We start from the raw sequence: 19,876 nt of genomic DNA, 5'->3' as shown, positions 1-19,876 counted from the left end.
GGGTGGCTCAGTGGGTTTGAGCCTCTGCCTTCGGCTTGGGTCGTGACCTCAGGATCGAGCTCCGCATCAGGCTCTCTGCTCAACGGGGAGCCTGCTTCCCCCTCTCTATCTGCCTGCCTCTCTGCCTACTTGTGATCTCGCTCTATCAAATAAATAAATCTTTAAAAAAAAGAAAGAAAGAAAGAAGGAAACAGCTAAGTAAAGCCAGCCATGGAACTAGTTGAAGTTTTGTCTTCAAGAGCGCAGATATTTCATAACTTGGGGGTAAAATCAGAAAATGATGTTTCTAGATAGTCTGAGAGGCCTTAGTACCAAGATAGATTGCTCTGGCATTACTTTATTGAGGAATGGAGAAAAATTGATGTGTCCAGGTCACATGAATCTGGGCAGTATATGATACTGGACATAAAGTTTGCCTTTGAGAAATTGCTCTTTGGTTATTTATCCTTAACACTCTGTGAGACAAAGAGGTAAAAAACATGATAAGTAATATTTAACAATTGTTATTGTTATTAGCATGTAATAAAGGGAGGGCATTTGAAAGTGAATTGTGAATTTCTGTCTTCACCAAAGCTTGGTAATGTGATAAGGAGTCTTCTGTGTTAGAGTCAGAGGAGAATGCATGGTTGGTATGAAGTAACTTTAGAAAAGGGAATGTTGCCTTTATATAAAGCATATTGAACCAGGCCTGTCAGATTGCTTTTACTACACATGGATGGTTTTCCCAGCTTTATTTCTAGAATTGTTGTATGTCTGTATTACAGAGGAGAAATTAATACAATTAAAGGATGAATGTGAAGGTCATGTATTATTCTCTTAATGACCAGTGAGTGACCAGTTAGCTTTGTCAGAAACATGGACCTTCTCCAGACCAGTTATAGGAAAAAATTACCGCTTGCTCATTAGAAGTATGAATTGTAGGCTGTGTTGCCTTTATGCAAAAAAGCTTTTCCCGGTGCTTGGATGACTCAGTCTCAAGCGTCTGCCTTCAGCCAAGGTCATGATTCCAGGGTCTTTGGATGGAGTCCTGCATCGGACTCCCTGCTCAGTGGGGAGTCTGCTTCTCCCTTTCCCCCGCCCCTCTGCCCTGCTTGTGCTGTCTCTTTCTCACTCTATCTCAAATAAAATTTAAAAAAATTTTTTTTAATTAAAAAAAAATTCCTGCAAGCTCCGGTGCCTTCTGTATTTATTATTATTTACATATATAAATATATATTATAAATAAATATATTTATTAATTAGTTATAATTAATATTTATTTGTTATTATAAATAATAATTTATTACTATTAGGATCTTTCTCTTTTTTTCTAACGTTAGCCAACAACTCTTCCCTGAAATATTGCCTCTAAAGACCCAATCCCAGCTTACCCATGTTATGAGACTCTTTCCTTATTTTACATTCTGCTTATTTTTAGGTTTCACACTTCTGAAGTTGAAATGTACCCCCCTTCCTAAATGAGTTCATGATTACCCTGTTACTTAGACTAAGCACTGCTTTATGACTATCTGCCTTTGGGGCACATGCCTTGTTTGTGGAACCAGTGACAACACTGGTACTGTTACAGACAAAACCCTACCTGACATGTCTTCAGGATTTACCCAGGAAATAAAACCCCAATTCATAGCGTGTGTTTACATTCTGAAATAGACAGCATTATTTTTGTGACACAGTATGTTATTTATTTATGAATGAATCAATGACAAGGCTCCATGTGGGGCTTGAACTCACAACCCTGAGATCGAGACCTGAGCTGAGACCAAGACTCAGATACTTAACCGACCTAGCCACCCAGATGCCCCTCCTTTCAGGCTTTATATGCTAGGACTAGACATTACCACCTCACAAGCTGACAGTGAAGAATTTTTAATACATGCAAACTAAAGAGGCTGGAGAACAAAGAGTGTTTTTGGTTCAACAGTGTAGTCTAATAAGGCTTTGTATACCTGGTTTTACCCACCAAGTATAAAAATATTTTCTCCTTTTGAGAGTTGCTGTGAAAGAATACATAGAACAGCAAGAAGCTTCTGGTTTTTACTGTTTTATTCATCAAGTCAGGAAGGGCTCTGATCTGCATTCCCTTTGCTCTTCAGTAATCTCAGTATTGTTTATCATGTGACTTTTTTCAATAAAAATCAGCTCTATAGTCACAGTACTTCCTCTCATTAAAAGCAGATGAGCCTTCAGTTTGCAAGTGTGCCCACCTTTTGAAATTTTGTTTCTCACAGCTTCTTTCAAGAAATGTTGGTATCAGCAGTATATACTTAGAACATACATAGAAAAGAAGTTTTCTATTGAATTTATCCAGCTTCATGTTAACTTTTGAAGAGAAAATCTCTGGCCCTGAAGTCTGAACTTACAGATATGCACTTGGTATTATTTTTAGATTATAAAAATTACTTGAATAGAAAAAATTCCAGTTTCTGCAAATATATTTTAAAATTTTAAATTTAATGTGACTGCCCAGAATATTAACTAACATTATTACGTAGCTGTAGCACTGTGGATGCTTCTTTTTACCTCAGAAACAGACTTAAAGTTGGTTACTTTTCACACTCAAGATGCCATGACCAGTGAAGTCAGTGTTAATATTCACAATGTGTCACAAAATGCAGAATCCCATTTATCTGTATGTTACACAAACTTGGGGTTCTCTTTCCATTATGGCTCAAGTGATGTAAATAGCTGAGATGTTAGGATGGGGTTCAGGATACTCGCCAGTATTTCCATTCTAACCTCCCATATTACCACTATACTCTAAATAATGGAATTAGTGCTGGAGATAACAGTTGAAAGTTACCAAATACTAACTTGACATGGCTATATAATTTGGCTCAAGACTTGTCCTGCAGTAGCTTGCTCAGAGAAAGAGCCAAAGGATCTAAATAAATGTTTTTTGAAAAATAGCTACCAACTTTTCAAACCGTAAGGGATAAAAAAACAAAAACAAACAAAAAACAAACTTGATCAGCTTGGAATTAACCTTAAAGTTTTATTTGAAATTGCTAATTTTTAGAAACTATCCTTTTAAAAATATTGGAATCCATTCTGTATTCTTCGTTACTTCACTTACCTCATTGTGAAACATCTAAAAAAATTCAGGTATAGAAATTATCTTTCGAAGAAGAATTACTTGGTAATGGAATAAGAGAATCCAGTGATTTAAAACAACAAACTTAATATTAAAATTTCAAGGACTGACTCTTCTTTTATTAAAAGAGAATATTATATCTACATGTCTCCTAAACCTTACTGAGAAAGCTCAGGAATTCAGGAGAATTCTAAAGCAAGAGGTAGATGGAGGAAAGAAGCTGCAGTTTCAAAGGCAGTAAACTAAAGAACTGAGCCTTTTGCCCACCCTTTGTATAAAAGGTTACTTTAGATATTTAGGATTTGGGAACTGAGTATATTAGGGAAGAGGATATATTTTGAAACAGTGTCTTCTCTAGTTGAATAATACCTAGCATATAGCAAAGAAACAAGTTGTATCCCTACCCCCATTGTATTTTAAGAAAGGAGGTGATGTGGTATGCTAAAAATGGCTGAAAGAGACCTGACTTTCCATCCTGTCATTATTACTCAATTCTGAGATTTGGGGCAGATCACTTAACCTGTCCAAGTTTCCCTATCATGAAGATGAAACTATCTACTCCTGGGACTAATATTAAGGATAAAATGAGGTCATGTATGAAAAGTTTAAATGTTAATTATTCTTGCTGCCTTTGGTTAGATTGAACAAAAAGGTCCTGTAGGCAGGACATTGTGAATTAAGTCTGTTTAGCTTCTAAAATGTAATGATATTTTAGTAGCTCTAGCAGGTATATGAATTTAAAAGTGAAAGAATAAATCAAACCTCTTAAAGTTGTGATTTGGAAGCTATAAAAATCAGTGCAATGAGAAATGGGAAAATTCAGCACATTTTATTTTAGTTTGTGGAAGAAGACAATGCCAACCCTAATGCTTTGCCTTTTTTTTTTTCTTTCTTTAAGAGAAGAGAACAGACAGCAATGGTAGAGTATATTTTGTCAACCACAACACTCGTATCACACAGTGGGAAGATCCCAGAAGTCAAGGGTAAGAAACTTTCAGTTACTAGTATATAGATAATCTCATGAAGATTGTACCCTATTTCTGACTCAGTTACGGAAAAAATCAAGTTACTGGTTCTTCCCCCAAAGTCCTTAAACATTACTCACCCATATACTTTAGAAAGAGAAAAAAATTACACTGTTATTATTTATATAAAAGATGTGGGTTTCTTGAGAGTACAGGAAAAAAGTCATTGGTTCATACAAATATACTATGTATTTAAAAATTCCTATTTATTATTAATAAGTCCAGATTAATAGCTCTAACGCAGGTTTTGCAACCTGAGATCTCTAGAGAAAACTCAGGGGATACGTGGCTTAAGAAGGAATAAACACAGATTCAGTTATATTAACTTTTACCTGAAATCGAGTGTTCCCATCCATTCTGATCGTAAGCTACAACCATAGTGGAATTAGCAGTGCCTTCGACTCTCCTACCAGTAGAAATCATACATTTTTTAAAATAGCATTTTGCAATTGTTGCAGTTATCTCAAAATATACTTTACACATATTGCAAGAACTTGCTAGTTAATATATTGGCAAAGAGACACATACTATTATTACAAGTTTTCCTTTTCATTGAAGTATAATTAACATAAGGTATTATATTAGTTTCAGGTGTACAGTTGGTGATTTGATATTTATATACATTATGAAATTATTACCTAATAGATCTATTTACCCTCTGTCACCAAAGTTATTACAGTATTACTGGCTGTATTCCCTTTGTTGTACTTTACATCCCTGTGACATTTATTTCATAACTGAAAGTTTGTATCTCAAAGACAAGTTTTTTTTTTAATGTTTGGTAACTGTGTATATACTTGCCCATCCTTCCTTCCTTCATTCCAAGTGAGGGAGCAGAAGCAAGGGGAGCAGCAGAGGGAAAGGGAGAAGCAGGCTCCCCACTGAGCAGTCGGCCCAATGTGGGGCTTGATCCCAGGACACCAGGATCACGACCTGAGCCAAAGGCAGACACTAACCAGCTGAGCCGCCCAGGCGCCCCTACTTGCTTTTCTTTGTAGCATTATGTAATAGTACTTGTATTAGTTTGTTAGAGCTGCCTTAACAAAGTACCACAAATTGAGTGGCTTAAACAATAGAAATTTGTCTCATAGTTCAAGAGATTCAGGAGGCTAGACGTCTAGAATCAAGGTATAGGCAGGGCTTTGCTCCCTTGGAAGGCACTAAAAGGATTTGTTCCATGCCTTAGCTTATATCCATTACTATCATGGAACAGAAACAATGATCCTTATTGAGGATATAGAGAAATTGGGGAACTCTCCTGCATTGCTGGTGGGAATGTAAAACAGTGCACAACTGTGGAAAACAATTTGATGGCTCCTCAAAAAGCTAAACATAAATTAATGTATCCAGCAGTTCTCCTAGGTATACCCAAAAGAAGTGAAAGCAAGGACTCAAACACATCCTTGTATACTTACACGTTCATAAATCGTGTTTATTGACAGTAGCCAAAAGATAGAAGCAACTTACGTGTCCATCAGCAGATGGATGGATAAACCAAATGTGATGTATACATACAGTGGAATATTATCCAGCCCTAAAGAGAAAGGAAATTCTTTTTTTCTTTTTTTCTTTTTTTTTTTTTAATTAGCATATAATGTGTTATTTGTTTCAGGGGTATAGGTCTGTGATTCATCATAGACCTATAGTGAGTACACAGCACTCCCCACAACTCAACCCTCCCCGGTGTCCATCACCCAGCCACCCCATCCCCACCACGCTCCACTCCAGCTTCTGGTAGTTTGGTTTGTGGCAGCATAACTGCAGTCTTCGCATAGCATTCTTCAGGTCTGCAAGTGTCAAGTGTCCAAATTTCCCCTTTTTATAAGGACTCCAGCCCTATTGGATTAATGGCTTACTCTACTCCAGTATGATCTCATCTTAACTGATAATGTCTGCAATGACCCTATTTCCAAATAAGGTCACATTCTGAGCTCCTGATGGTTAGTATATAGGAATCTGTGGATGAACACAATTCAGCCCATAATAAAATCTAATACTGTGCATTTATCAGACCACCAGAAGGTTCCATTCTGCAAGGAATTTGGCAAGCTGTAAAGTTGGAGAGCAGTCTCCCCAAGAATTCCCTCACTTTAGACATCAACCACAAACTGGGGGATCCCCCCAAATTGCTCTCACTTCAGACCAACTGGGTATGGACTTAGGGGTTCCCACAACCACTTTCAGGTTTGATAACTCATTGAGAGACTAGAGCTCACTTGAAGCTTGTTATACTCACAGTTACATTTGTCATAGGGAAGGCATACAAATTACAAGCAGCAGAAGGAAGAAATACAGGACAGAATGTGAGAAGGTCCTAAATACCCAGAATTGCTATGGAATAATATGTGTGGAGGATTAGCAACCAGCAAATCTCACCTGAGTCTCTTATATCCAGAGTTTTTATTGGGGCTCCATTATGTACTGCTTGCATTGCTAACCTTTAGTCTCTAGCCCTGTCCCAGAGTTTGAGTTTGAGAGTTTGAGAGTCAGTGTCTAGTTACTCCAGAAGTTGCAGTTGATGGGAGGTGTCCCAAAGCCTCCATCATAAATCACATTGTTGACTCTCTGGTGTTCAAAGTTCCCAAGCAAACAGAGGTATTCCTGACATGCAGGACATTCTAGAGGCCTAGCAGTCACCTCCCAGTAACAGAGAGCAGAGGCCACACCTCTCTTTTGATATGATTAATTCTTCACACATCCCTTGACTCAAAGTTAAGAACCTTTGTTCTAATAATACGGTTTAAATTTAAAAGCTGCTTCTGGATACTAATGTCACATTTTTTATGTTAATATTTAATTTAAATATATTCAGTTTCCCTAAAAGGAAGAAGAATTTCAAAGGTAACATTTTAAATTGCTCTTAAAACTCTCTCTTGAAGGACAGAATGAACTATGTCACCTTTCTGTAATTTACTATCATTTTTTGTTCCCCCTTAGACTTTTAAAAGGTCAGAGCTGAAGTGAGAATCGTATCTTAATAAACAGTACAAATGACCCAGTTCTATCCTGTTGGTTTTCAAGACAACAGTTTGTTACTGAGCTTATCTTGAAAACAAATTATAACAAATAAATGTTAACTTTTGAAAAATTTTTGGTAATCCATTTTATCTGACATTTCTGTTCAGCTCTGTGAATAAAGCTAAATGTTCTTAACCTTTCAACACAGTTTACAGAATACTGTTCTGAACAATAGTTCTTAGCCTTTTATTCCTCTGAAGTACATTTGAGGAAGATGACAATCCTGTTAGCAGTAGTGGCTCTCTAAAACCAGTCAGCTTAAATGCCCCCAACTCCTCCCTTTCTTCCTTTCTGATGTGAACTTGGACATTTCCTTTTTTTTTCCCTTCTCTCACTGAATGCACCAGGTCAGAAAAGCTGTAGAATAGAGGAAAACAAACTAGCAAATATGGGTAAAAACTTGGAACACTTATACCTAACTAGTTAAAAAGACTAGTTGCCATTATGACGGAACACACAAATACAAACTGCAAAGGAGGTATTCAATAATTCTCTATCCATTCTAGTGGAATATTTTAAAATGCAAAAATGTCTTAAGTTCACAAGTAAGCAGTTTTGAATATTTATGCTTATGCCCCAGTTATTTTAATATATAACAAATAAAAATACACTATTGCCTTATAATCTAGTTCCTGTTTTAAAACTCGGGTAGTGGGGTGCCTGCATGACTAAGTCATTAAGCAGCTGCCTTCAGCTTGCGTTGTCATGCCAGGGTCCTGGTATCGAGCCCCACATTGGGCTATCTGCTCTGTGGGAGGCCTGCTTCTTCCTCTCCCACTCCCCCTACTCGTGTTCCCTCTCTGTGTCTTTCTCTGTCAAATGAAATCTTTAAAAGAAGCAGAAAACAAAACAAAAAAGCTCACATAGTATTTGCAGGGTAAAAGTTGTTGCCATACACACAAAAGCTGAAAAACTTGGCAAATGCTGTGCTAGCAGTCTGAAGGAAGTACTTTGAGAGACTCAAAAAGAATGATCACTATATAGTAGGGGGAATACTAATAGTTACAACTTGAGGGTTACTATGTGTGAAGCTTTTTACTAACATTGTCTCACTTATTCCTCTTATAGTCTTACTACATATACATTCTTAACAAACTGCAGTTGAGAGGGATTAACTACTGTCTAAAGATAGGTATTAAGAAGTGGTTAGAAATACTTCAGAAAGAACAGTTGAGTTGCTTTAGCAGAGGAATAATTAAGATTTTCTGGACAAGGGGAGAGTCTTCACTTGGAGGTGTAACAGATCATGTCTTGTCAAGGGAAATGGTGAGTAGCACTACACTTGGAAATCACAGGCTTCACGGAAGGGAGTTGGAGTTAGAGTGCGGGGTTAAACCTGAAAGGGAACACTGAGGGCAGAGTGAGTGCCCCATGTTGAGAGTTCAGGGCTTATCATTCATTGGTAGTGTGAACAGTGAATATCACTTTAAGAAGAGAGCTAATCATGATCAGAGCTCTGTTTTAGTACTCTGTCAGCAATATGAAATGAATGTAGGACCAGAGTGAGACTAGAGGCAAGAAAACCAGTTTGGTGGCCATTATGAAATTTTAAAAGAGAGATGAATGATGCCAGGGTAAGGATGTTCTTGGGGATTGAAAACAGTGATGAAAATGAAGGCTTCCAAGGCAGAATGGGCAGAACTTGGTTACCAAAAGGTGTTTAGGTGGGTTATTAGAGGGGATTACAGGCCAGGTAGGTGGAAACAGGGTGGTTCCATGAATCTATTGACATGTTTAACATGCTTGTAGGATATCTATAGAGAGGTCTAGTAAACAGTGGGAAACACTGGACTAAGTGATCTAAATGATGCTGCATTTATGGGTGATTTTTGTTTTGTGTATTTGGGAAACAAACAGCTCAACACTTTTTATTTGTATTTTTTCCTATGTTTTATAGTCAATTAAATGAAAAGCCCTTGCCTGAAGGCTGGGAAATGAGATTCACAGTCGATGGAATTCCGTATTTTGTGGACCATAATAGAAGAACAACCACCTATATTGATCCCCGCACTGGAAAATCTGCCCTGTAAGTTTTCTAAACATTGTAGGTTAAAAGTAAAACCGATTCCTAAGATTTTGTTATGAAGAGCTAAATTAGCAAGGAGTACAGTTCTGTTTCTTGAGTTGGGTTGCCCAGAAGTCATTGTTCCCTAAATATTTTGTATTTGTTATTGCCCTATTTATTTATCACCATATTTTCTCATAGTGATCTTTCATATTTGTTATCTATTCACATAGCACTAAAAAGGTTATTTAGAAATTATCAGTACAGTGCTGCTTACCAATTAATCCCTGATTTCTGATGCCTGCTTTCTTTCAATTCTCCTGTTACTAAAGTAACTTTCTGTTTTGTTTTGCTTAATGTGTTGTGTTTGAGGTGTTTTTTGTGGCAAAATACATATAGTAGAGTTTTATAGAGTACCTTTTTAACCATTTTAAGTGTACAATTCAGTGGCATTAAGTACCATCACTGTCCATCTCCAGAATATTCTTTCATTCCATACTGAAACTCTATGCCTCTTTAACAATAACTCTCCTGTCCCCTGTTTTCCTTAGCCCCTGGTAACTCTTAAACTTCCTGTCTGTGAATTTGACCTCTCATGTAAATGGAATCATGGTATTTGTGCTTGTGACTGGTTTATTTCACTTAGCATTATATTTCTAGGGTTCATCTGTGTTACCATTTGTATCAGAATTTCACTCCTTTTTAATGCATAATAATACTTTAGTGTGTGTATATATATATGCCATATTTTATTTATACATCTGTTCATGGACTTTTGGGTTGTTTCAAACATCTTTTGACTATTGTGAATAATGCACCTGTGATTGTGAGTGTACAAATACCTGTTTGCGGTTTTGTTTTCTCTTCTTTTGTGTATATACTCAGAAGTGGAATTGCTCAGTCAATGGTAATTCTTTGTTTTTTTGAGGCACTTCAAGACTGTTTCCACCGTGGGTATACCATTTTACATTGCCACCAAAAATTTACACAGGTTCCAGTTTTTCCTGTCAGTGGTTGTTGTTTTCTGTTTGTTTTTTAAAACTGTCAACGTGATGGTTATGAAGTGGTTTCACTCGGTTTTTATTTGTATTTCTCTAATGATTCATGATTTTGAGCATCTTTTCATGTGCTAATTGACCAAATATTTGTATATCTTCCTTAAAGAAATGTCTATTCAACTTCTTTGCCCATCTTTGAATCTGGTTGTTTTTTATTGTTGAATTTTAGAAGTTCTTTATATTCTGGATATTACTCCCTTATGAGATACATCATTTGCTGTTATTTTCTCCTAATCTGATTATTAGCAGAATGTGTACACCTAAGAGTTAAAGCTATAAAACTTAGGTGTAGGTTTTGGGTACATTTTTAGTTAATTTTTGTGAATGGTATTGGGAAAGGGTCCAACTTTATTTCTTTGCAAGTGATGATCCAATTTTCCAAGCAGCCTTTGTTGAAAAGACTGCTGAATGATCTTTGCAGCCTTGTCAAAAATCCTTTGATTATAAATATGCAAGGTTTATTTCTGGAGTTTATATTTCATTGGTCATTATAGTTGTCTTAATTCTAGTTCTACTCTGTTTTCATGACTGTAGGTTTTACTAAATTTTGAACTCAGGAAATGTGAGATCTCCAAGTTCTTTTTTGAGATTGCTTTGGCTTTTTAGGGTCCCTGAGATTTCATGATTTAGAATAGAATTTTGTATTGCTGCAAAAAATGTCATTAGGATTTTGATAGGGGTTGTATTGAATTTGTAGTTCTCTTTGGTTTGTTTTGACATCTTAACAATACGACATCTTTTAAGCCTGAACATAGGGTGTCTTTACATTTATTTGTCACCTTTAATTTTTTTCAACAATTGTTTTTAGTTTTCCAGTATACAAATCTTTTCTCCTTGGCTTAGTTAATTCCAGAGGTTTTTTTAATGCTGTTTGTAAATGGGATTTTTTTTTTTTTAATTTTTCAGATTGATTATTAGGTATAGAAATACAACTGATTTTTGTGTTGTTTTATATCCTACTTTGCTGAATGTACTTATTGGTTCTGATAGTTCTTTGGAATCTTTAGGATTTTCTAAATAGAAGATTATGTCATCTTCAAACAAAGATAATTTTTACTTCTTCCTTTCTGGACACCTTTTTTTTCTTTTCCTTGCTTGATTGCCCTGGCTAGAACTTCTAATACTATGTTGAATAGAAGGGAACGCAGGCATCCTTTCCTGGTTTCTGATCTTTGAAGGAAAGCTTTCATTTTTTCACCATTGAGTATGTCAGATGTGGGATGTTCATAAATGGCTCCTATTCTGAGGGAGTTTCCTTCTAGTCCTCTTTTGTTGAGTATTTTTTTTCACCATAGAAGGATGTTAAACTTTATCAGTGTTTTGTTTTTGTTTTTTTCCTTTCTCTCTCTCTCTCTCTCTCTCTTTTTTTGCCTCAATTGAGATGATCATGTGGGGGTTTTTTGCCTTTGTTATTGAAGTCTGGTGTATAGAATTGACATTTAATATGTTGAACAATCCTTGTATTCCAGGAGTAAATCCCACTTTCCTTTTAATATTCTGCTGAATTCAATTTGCTAATACTTTGTTGTGGACTCTTATCAGTTCATAAGAAATACTGGTCAGTAGTTTTTTTGTAGTGTCTCTGGCTTTGATATCAGGGCAATGTTTATCTCTTGCTGCTTTTTAAATTTTATAATTTCTGCTTATTAAAAGCTTTGGGGACTCCTGGCTGGCTCAGTTGGTAGAACATGTGACTCTTGATATCAGGATTGTGCCTTCAAGCCCCATGTTGGGTATAGCGATTACATAAAAATAAAATCTTAAAAAACTTTGTGTAAAGCAGAAACTAGAAATTCAGGCCACTTAGGTTTTAATGAAATTAAAAATTATTTAAATATCATTATTTACCCCAAAGATAAAAATATAGTGATCCGAAGGGGCAACTATACACCCATTATTCATAGCAGCAATGTCCACAGTAGCCCAGTTGTGGAGAGCCCAGATGTCCATCGACAAATGAATGGATAAAGAAGATGTGGTATATATATGCAATGGAATAGTACTACTCAGCAATCAAAAAAATGAAATTTTGCCATTTGCAAGGACCTGGAAGGAACTAGAGGGTATCATGCTAAGTGAAATAAGTCAGTCAGAGAAATATTATCCTCTGATCTCACTTATATGTGGAATTTAAGAAACAAAACAGAGGATCATAGGGGAAAAGAGGAAAAAATAAAACGAGATGAAATCACAGAGGTAGACAAACCATAAGAGACTCTTAATCATAGGAAACGAACAGAGGGTCGCTAGAGGGGAGGGAGGTAGAAGGATGGGGTTAGACATTAAGGAAAGTACGTGTTGTAATAAGCACTGAGTATTATATAAGGCTGAGGGATTACTGACCTCTACTTCAAAAACCAATAATATATGTTAACTGAATTTAAATTTTAAAAATGAAAAAATTACTTAAGGATGCAAATAAATAATAGATTCTTTAGTATTATCTATTTTTAGTTTCAGTTAAGTTTGGTTACATAAAACAGAAAACCGTAAAACCATAGTGGTTCATTTATGACAGAAATTATGTTTCTTTCCATCATTAAGCAAACTACTAATAACCCCTAGCTCAATGAAGTCATGAGTAATTAGGAAACGTTGTATTTAATGATAATAAAAATGCAACATATCACAATTTGTGGGGTTTAACAAAAATAGTCCTCAGGGAAAATTTTATTGCTCTATTAGGATTTGATTAGAAAATAAGAAAGGGGGGTCCTGGGATCCAGTCCTGCTTTGGGCTCTCTGCTCAGCAGGGAGCCTGCTTCCCAACCCCACCCCCACCTGCTTCCCACCCCCTCCCCACCTGTCTCTCTGCCTACTTGTGATCTCCCTGTGTCAAATAAATAAATAAAACCTTAAAAAAAAAAAAGAAAAGAGAAAGATATAAAATCAGTGATCTCTGCTTTCACCCTAGTCTAGAAGAAGAAAGTTTATTAAACCCCAAATAAGCACAAAAAAGGAAATAAGCATAAAAGCAGATTTGAACAAAATGAAAATGAAATTATAGAGAACTCAGAGCTAGATGTTGGATCTTGGAAAAGACTAATGGTATCAGTAACCTCTAATAAACCTGAAGAGAGAATAAAAAGAAAACACAAATTAATATGAAAGTGAAAAACGCTACATATCCTACACAACATTGAAAGATAAGAGTATATACTTGAACAACCTAATGCCAAGAATTTTGTGTGTGCTGTTTTTTTTTTTTTTTTTTCTAAGAGAGAGGGGTGGGACAGAGAGGGAAAGAGAGAATCTTAAGCCGAGCATTAAGCCCAATGCAGGGCTTTGGGGCTCAGTCTCAAGACCCTGAGATCATGACCTGAGCCAAAATCAAGAGTCAAACACTTAACCAACTGAGTCACCCAGGTGCTTCAAGAAGTTTGATATTTTAGGTCAAACTGACAAATTCCTTGAGAGATACAAGTTACCAAAATTAATATAAGAAAAAATAGTAAATCTCAATAACCCTATCTCTAGTAAAGAAATTGAATTCATAATTAAACAATTAACCACAAAGAAAATTCTGGCCTAGATGGCTTCCACTGGTAAATTTTATCAAAACTGTAAGTAATATCAACTCTATTCAAATTCTTTCATAAAATAAAAGTGATGGGAACACTTACCAACTTATTAGGAACTCTCCTCCACCCTCTTCCCTCCTTTTCTTTTTCTTTTTCTTATTTTTCTTTATCTTTGGAAGATTTTACTTTTAAATAATTTCTACAGCCAACGCAGGGCCCAAACCCCAAGACAAACCTACTGTCCAAGACAGGCGCCCCTAAAATCAATTATATTTCTACATTGAACATATAAAAAATGAATTAAAAAAAAATTTACCCAGGGTAGGGTGCCTGAGTGGTGCAGTAGGTTAAGCGGTTGCTTCAGCTCAGGTTTTGGTTCCAGGGTCCTGGGATCAAGCCCACAACTGACTCCTTGCTCAGCGGGGAGCCTGCTTCTCCCTTGCCTGCCACTCCCCCTGCTTATGCTCCTTGGCGTGCTCTCCCCCAGCCCTCCTGCTCTCTGAAATAAATAAAATCTTAAAAAAAAAAAAAAAAAGTCCAGGGCTTGCTCAGAAGCCCCATGGTGTCATCAGTGATCTAGGCTTCTTTCTTTCTGTTCTACCATCCCAGACCATTGGCTCTTTTCTCAAGGTTACCTCATAGTGTATGGTAACTGCTGAAACTTCGGCTATCAATGCACTCTAGGTTGGAATATAGAGGAACAACAAATTGGAAAGAAAAAATCCTTCTCTAGCTATCTTCACTCTCTTTAAATTAAAGAGCCTCGTGGAAGTCCGTCCTATACATTTACAGTTCATTAACCATGGTTAAGTCACACAACCATGCTGGGAATGTAATCTTTGTTCTGGGTAGTAGTTTGCCCAGGTAGATATCAGAAGTCTGATTTAAGGACAAAGGAAAGAATGGATTTGGGGATAGGCAACATTCCCAGATAGAACTTCGTATACCTAGTCCTGTTAGATTTCACTATATATAAAAGAAATTCCCCCAACAATGCCTTTAAGAAGATCTAAATTTCTGTCTCTTACAACTAGTCCTGGGAATTTTTTTTTTAAAGGTGCTGTTTAGGAGTGTGCTATGCTACAGTATTTTTATATTTGACTGAGTACTGAGGGGGTGTGGTATTTTGCTTTCCTTCTATAATATTACATGCTGTTATACATGTCATATTAACATTTCTCCTCAGAGACAATGGACCACAGATAGCCTATGTACGGGATTTCAAGGCAAAAGTTCAGTATTTCCGGTTCTGGTGTCAGGTTAGTATCAGGACTTTTTTCCTGTACTCCCTTTCTTTTGTTATGTTGCTTATATTACCAGTGATTGTGAGGATAATTAAACCATAGAAAAACAAGTAAAATGGGAAACATTGGAATCTTCTTTTTTCTATTTTTAGGGCAAGACAAAAATTTATCAACTCATTTGTGGCTTCTGTAGTCCAGAAGAATAAATTTGAAACAGTTTGAATTAAAAAATTGCTACTCAAGGAGAGTAGCATATACCTATAATTCTAAGATTACAAAAGTCTTCAAACAAATGAGTTAAAGCATTCTCTGATGTACTGATTATAACCAGCCCCTTTCTTATTTATTTATGTAACCAGCCCCTTTCATATCTAACATTTGATGTAAATGACTTTGATATATATTTATATTTATATTTACATTCTGAGTATTCTTCCCAGATGTGATCAGTTATTTCTGATACATATTTTCTGAATTAATGATATCTTTGTGGGTTCTAAGTAAAATTAATGTACTAATCAAAGTGTTACTATGATGAATATTTTTAAACTTCAAACTCATGTAATTAACTGGGCTCAAGCAAGCAAAAATAATGTTAGCTTCCTGAAAGTAAAAATAAAGATTTATTTGACTCATTAAGTAAGCACTGCATATGAAATCTTTTCTTTTTTCTTTTTTTTTGTTTTCTTTTGTTATATATCAAATGATCTGTAATTAGCATAAATGCTCACAAATGCATGTTTAAACATTACTGAAATAGATTCATATTCACAGTCTATTTTTTCCTCCAAGCAAAGATAAAAGTAAATAGAATTCACTCTTTTGGTTTTTCAGTAGGCTGTTTATTATAGAGAGACTTAACTTAGTCATTCTTACGTTTCAGCAACTGGCCATGCCACAGCACATAAAGATTACAGTGACAAGAAAGACCTTGTTTGAAGATTCCTTTCAGCAGGTACTGTCTTAATCCACTTGATAAAGCCCCGTGGCTGCCTGTCCAAAACCACTTTTGGTTCCAAGTCTTAATAGTTTGGCTTTTTGATTTGGAGTCCTTAAATTAAGTATTGTCATATGTATTCATACTTAAAATTTAGGAACATGTAGATAGCTTTGTATGTATATATGTCTTGTGCTTTTGAAATGTCAGAATAATTTAAAGTAATTGGTAAGTTTCAGGTTTTCATTTCTAAGCTAAATGTTCAGTTTGAAGTAGATATTTGAATAAAAAAGTAGGTTTTTGGTAGACAGAAGTCTGGAAATATCCATATGAACATTATTGGGTGGGTAGAAAGGAAGAGAGGATGACTTTGCTTTTACACGTGTGTGTTACTTGCATTTTTACAATCAGCATTTGTCATTCATAATTTTTATAAAAGTTTTTTTTTTTATGTAGGAATGAAGTTGGTCATTGGTTACAATACCAAAGTAAAAAAAGATATTTTTTCAGAAGTAGTCAACAAATTATTTTTATTGCCCTCAGAACCTGTTAACTTACATTTAATCCTTATTTTATGGCCAGATATGGACATAATTTTTTATTATCAAGCCCCTGTGATAATTGTGGTAGCTACAGCTTCAAAATGAATGCAGAGGAAAAAGAAATTTTCTGAGATGGTTGGGAGGTCAGTTATGTACATTTCCTAATGGAATCTTTGTAATTAACATTGAAGAGAAAAGCCAGTTGGCATCTTGCTAATAAGTAAGAGCAGGTAGCTTTTTAGCAGCAGAACCTGACTAAGGCCATTTAGAGACTCATGAGTGATTCCCTTCATCTAATATAAGTCTCCAAGACCATTCCCAACTCCAGTCATTACCTGCCTCTAATTTTCATATTCATAGCTACTGTGTAGTCAGCCTCTGGTGGGCCAGTTTCTTGGAACATAACTTGTTATTGCAGTGCTGAAAAGTACAAAACATGATTGACTATCCCTTTATTTTTTGACTTTTGAAACCTAAAGACTTTCGCAGAATGACAGACCAGAGGGTACTAAAACAATTGTCGTCCTAGATTTGGTATCCATCAAATACATGTGAAACCGAAACTTAAAAGAAAAATTTGCTTTGGAAGAGTGACAGAGCTGATAGCAAAATTAGCATCAAATTTTCTTCCTAAGTGGTGGATAAAGTTGTTTGGGGTAGTAAGTGTTTTGGTCATTGGGGAAATTGCAGGAGAAAAAAAATTTTTTAATATTAGACATTTATTAAAGGGCACTATCTAAAGATATTTTTCCCAGGGAATCCTAAATTATCAGACACAGGGCAAAAAAACAAGTAAAATTTCCAAGGGAGGGCAGTCTCAGGTTTGGGGGAGCGTCAAGAGAGATCAAAAACAGCCGTAGGTTTTGGGAAGCAGCCATAGGGACAAGGAATAGCCAGAGGGAGCAAGAAACAAACCAATAAAAACAAATATTTTAACCTTTACTGTCTGTCATTTGTATTGCTATATAGCTAACCTAGTGTATTTATAGAATATTTGCCATAAGCATTGAATTTTTTGTTACATCTGGATTTTTTAGTAGCAGATGAATTCATGAAAGTGACTTGAAGTGAGCCCTGGCATGAACAGGTTACTTACTGGGCCTCTTTGGATATTTAATGTGACAGTTCATTCTGATTTCATAAAAGAATGGCATTGAGTCCACTTCTCTTTGTCCAGGCCCTGTTACTTTTTTTTATAAAAGTAAATAATGCAGGTACTGTCCTTTGGCCAAATTTTAGGCAAGTAATTAAATAGTTTTACAAGGGAAAAACCCAAATCGTCTACTCATTATATTTCAGTAATGGTGCTGTCCTTCAAAACACGAAGATGTTCTTATTAACCACTGTAGTAGGACACAAAATTTGAGTATTTTTCCAGGTATTTATAGGTTTCCACTGAGAATGAGTTTCCAAAATTAACTATATTCTCTCTGTAGCCACTGTTTTTCATTTCTGTTAGCCAAATGCTGCTATGTGTACTTTTGGCTATAAAACAAATCCAAACATAACCAAACCAAGCCCTTCACCACCCAAACGACCTAACAAAGGACCATGCCTACAGTTACTCTGCTCTAATAAGCAAGTGACAGAAGCAACCTGCTAAGTCAAAAGGTATTAAAAGAAAATTATGTATAAAGTATATTAAAACATAGATATATATAATATTTATATAAAATATTATAAAACTTTAATGTATTTTCTGTATGTATGTTGCTGACTAGACCACGAACACCATTCTTTGTCATGGGAAACTCAAGTTACATATAATGAAGAATATCTTAGACCTGGAAGTGGTAGAATGATGTTTCAATAACTGCTTTTACCAATTCTTTTACTTTATTATTTTGTAGATAATGAGCTTCAATCCCCAAGATCTGCGAAGACGTTTGTGGGTGATTTTTCCAGGAGAAGAAGGTTTAGATTATGGAGGTGTAGCAAGGTAGTGATAATATGAATACTCAGAACTTAGTTCCTTTCTTCCAAAGGTATCATTCACTTTGCTTGCAAGTATTTTCTCAATCTTACATTTCAGGAAAATGAATGTGGCAAATTATTGTGCGTTTATTCTGCAGCTACAGAAGTTCAGCAAATACTAATTCAGCACTTCTCTAAGGGACTGATAGGTGATTTCCCCCACATTACTCGTTTTAATCCTTAGGATAACCCTGTGAGAATTTTATAGGTAATAATGAAGCTTAGAGACTAAACTTTGGCACAGAACGAAGATGGATGCAAGCTTTGTATCATCAAACCAGAAGCCCGTCTTCAGTCTACCACCTCTTTTTTTTCCACAGAGTGAGCATACAAGGCCCTATAGTGATCAGGTTATTTTCCCCATCACAGATTACTGATAACAGAGATAGCCACTCAATTCCCAACTGAGATTAATGTATCTGCTTTAAGAATACAGAGGGCTGTGTAAAATAGGAGTTGAAATTTTAAATTCTGCTTTCTTAATATTGGAGCTTCTAATCAAACCCTAGAGGACAAACCCTGGTGGCAAAGAAATTCCTTTGTTTGTTGCATAACAATAAAGCTTATCAGGTTAAATATTTGCATAGCAGTGGCAGTGTAGAAAGCAAGAACTTTGGAGTCAAGACTGGATTTGAATCCTTTTTCTGTACTCAGTAGTACAACCTCGGGTATATACCTTCCATCTGTAAAAAAAATCATTTCTAGTTTTCTAGGATTATTGTGAAGAGTAGAAATAGTGTTAATTAGTGACCTGGTTTAGACCCTCCATTTTTGTGTGCTCACTAAATGATGGCTGCATTTTAGTTCCTACTTATGTTATACAGTAAAGTTCACATTTCAAAATGTATGAAGCAGCCACTGGTAAATAGTAAATATGAATAGAAACACTGAATTTTGTATGAGTTCAGGGCAGTTCAAGAGGAGAGCAATCATTTATTCTTAAATTAGAAAATTAAATAGTATTAAGAAGTAAAAGCAGCATTACCACCAGAGGCCATGAACTCACAGAAAAAGAAATCTTGGGTGCCTGGGTGGCTCAGTCATTAAGTGTCTGCCTTCCACTAGGGTCATGATCCCAGGGTTTTGGCATCGAGCCCCACATCGGGCTCCCTGCTCAGTGGGAATCCTGCTTCTCCTTCTCCCACTCCCCCTGCTTATATTCCCTCTCCTGCTGTCTCTCTCTCTGTGTCAAATAAATAAATAAAAATCTTTTAAAAAAAAAAAATCAAATCTCAGACACAAGGTAGTATCACCTGTATTGCCCCAGATTTGTTCTGCCTACGGTTCTATGAGGCCAACCCATGTTATGTAGTCACTGTAATCTTGTGTTAATATTGGTTGGTATTTTCACAGCAGCTGAATTAGAGCTCCTCAGAGCATTTTTCTAATGAATGAGTGGCTTCAGTTAAGTGTTTTATTGTCTTTGTGAAATTGGAAGTTTTCTTGTATTTACTTAAAATT

The 19,876-nt window shown here is 35.8% G+C and overlaps 1 protein-coding gene across 5 annotated transcripts in view; it reads left to right on the top strand.

Moving 5' to 3' along the window:
* Positions 1 to 19,876, top strand: part of ITCH (itchy E3 ubiquitin protein ligase) — a 131,373-nt gene that overhangs the window by 94,199 nt on the left and 17,298 nt on the right. For all 5 annotated transcript variants that reach the window (XM_032350908.1, XM_032350909.1, XM_032350910.1 and 2 more), the window contains 5 exons: positions 3,990 to 4,074; positions 9,032 to 9,160; positions 14,905 to 14,977; positions 15,846 to 15,917; positions 18,292 to 18,380. In XM_032350908.1, the coding sequence (XP_032206799.1) occupies positions 3,990 to 4,074; positions 9,032 to 9,160; positions 14,905 to 14,977; positions 15,846 to 15,917; positions 18,292 to 18,380 (448 nt within the window). The remainder of the gene's footprint in view (positions 1 to 3,989; positions 4,075 to 9,031; positions 9,161 to 14,904; positions 14,978 to 15,845; positions 15,918 to 18,291; positions 18,381 to 19,876) is intronic.

This window comes from Mustela erminea, chromosome 7 (assembly GCF_009829155.1).
Source record: "Mustela erminea isolate mMusErm1 chromosome 7, mMusErm1.Pri, whole genome shotgun sequence".
NCBI classification, from domain to species: domain Eukaryota; kingdom Metazoa; phylum Chordata; class Mammalia; order Carnivora; family Mustelidae; genus Mustela; species Mustela erminea.
Note: the sequence above shows the minus strand (reverse complement) of the source record. Positions and strands in the feature narration are given on the sequence as shown.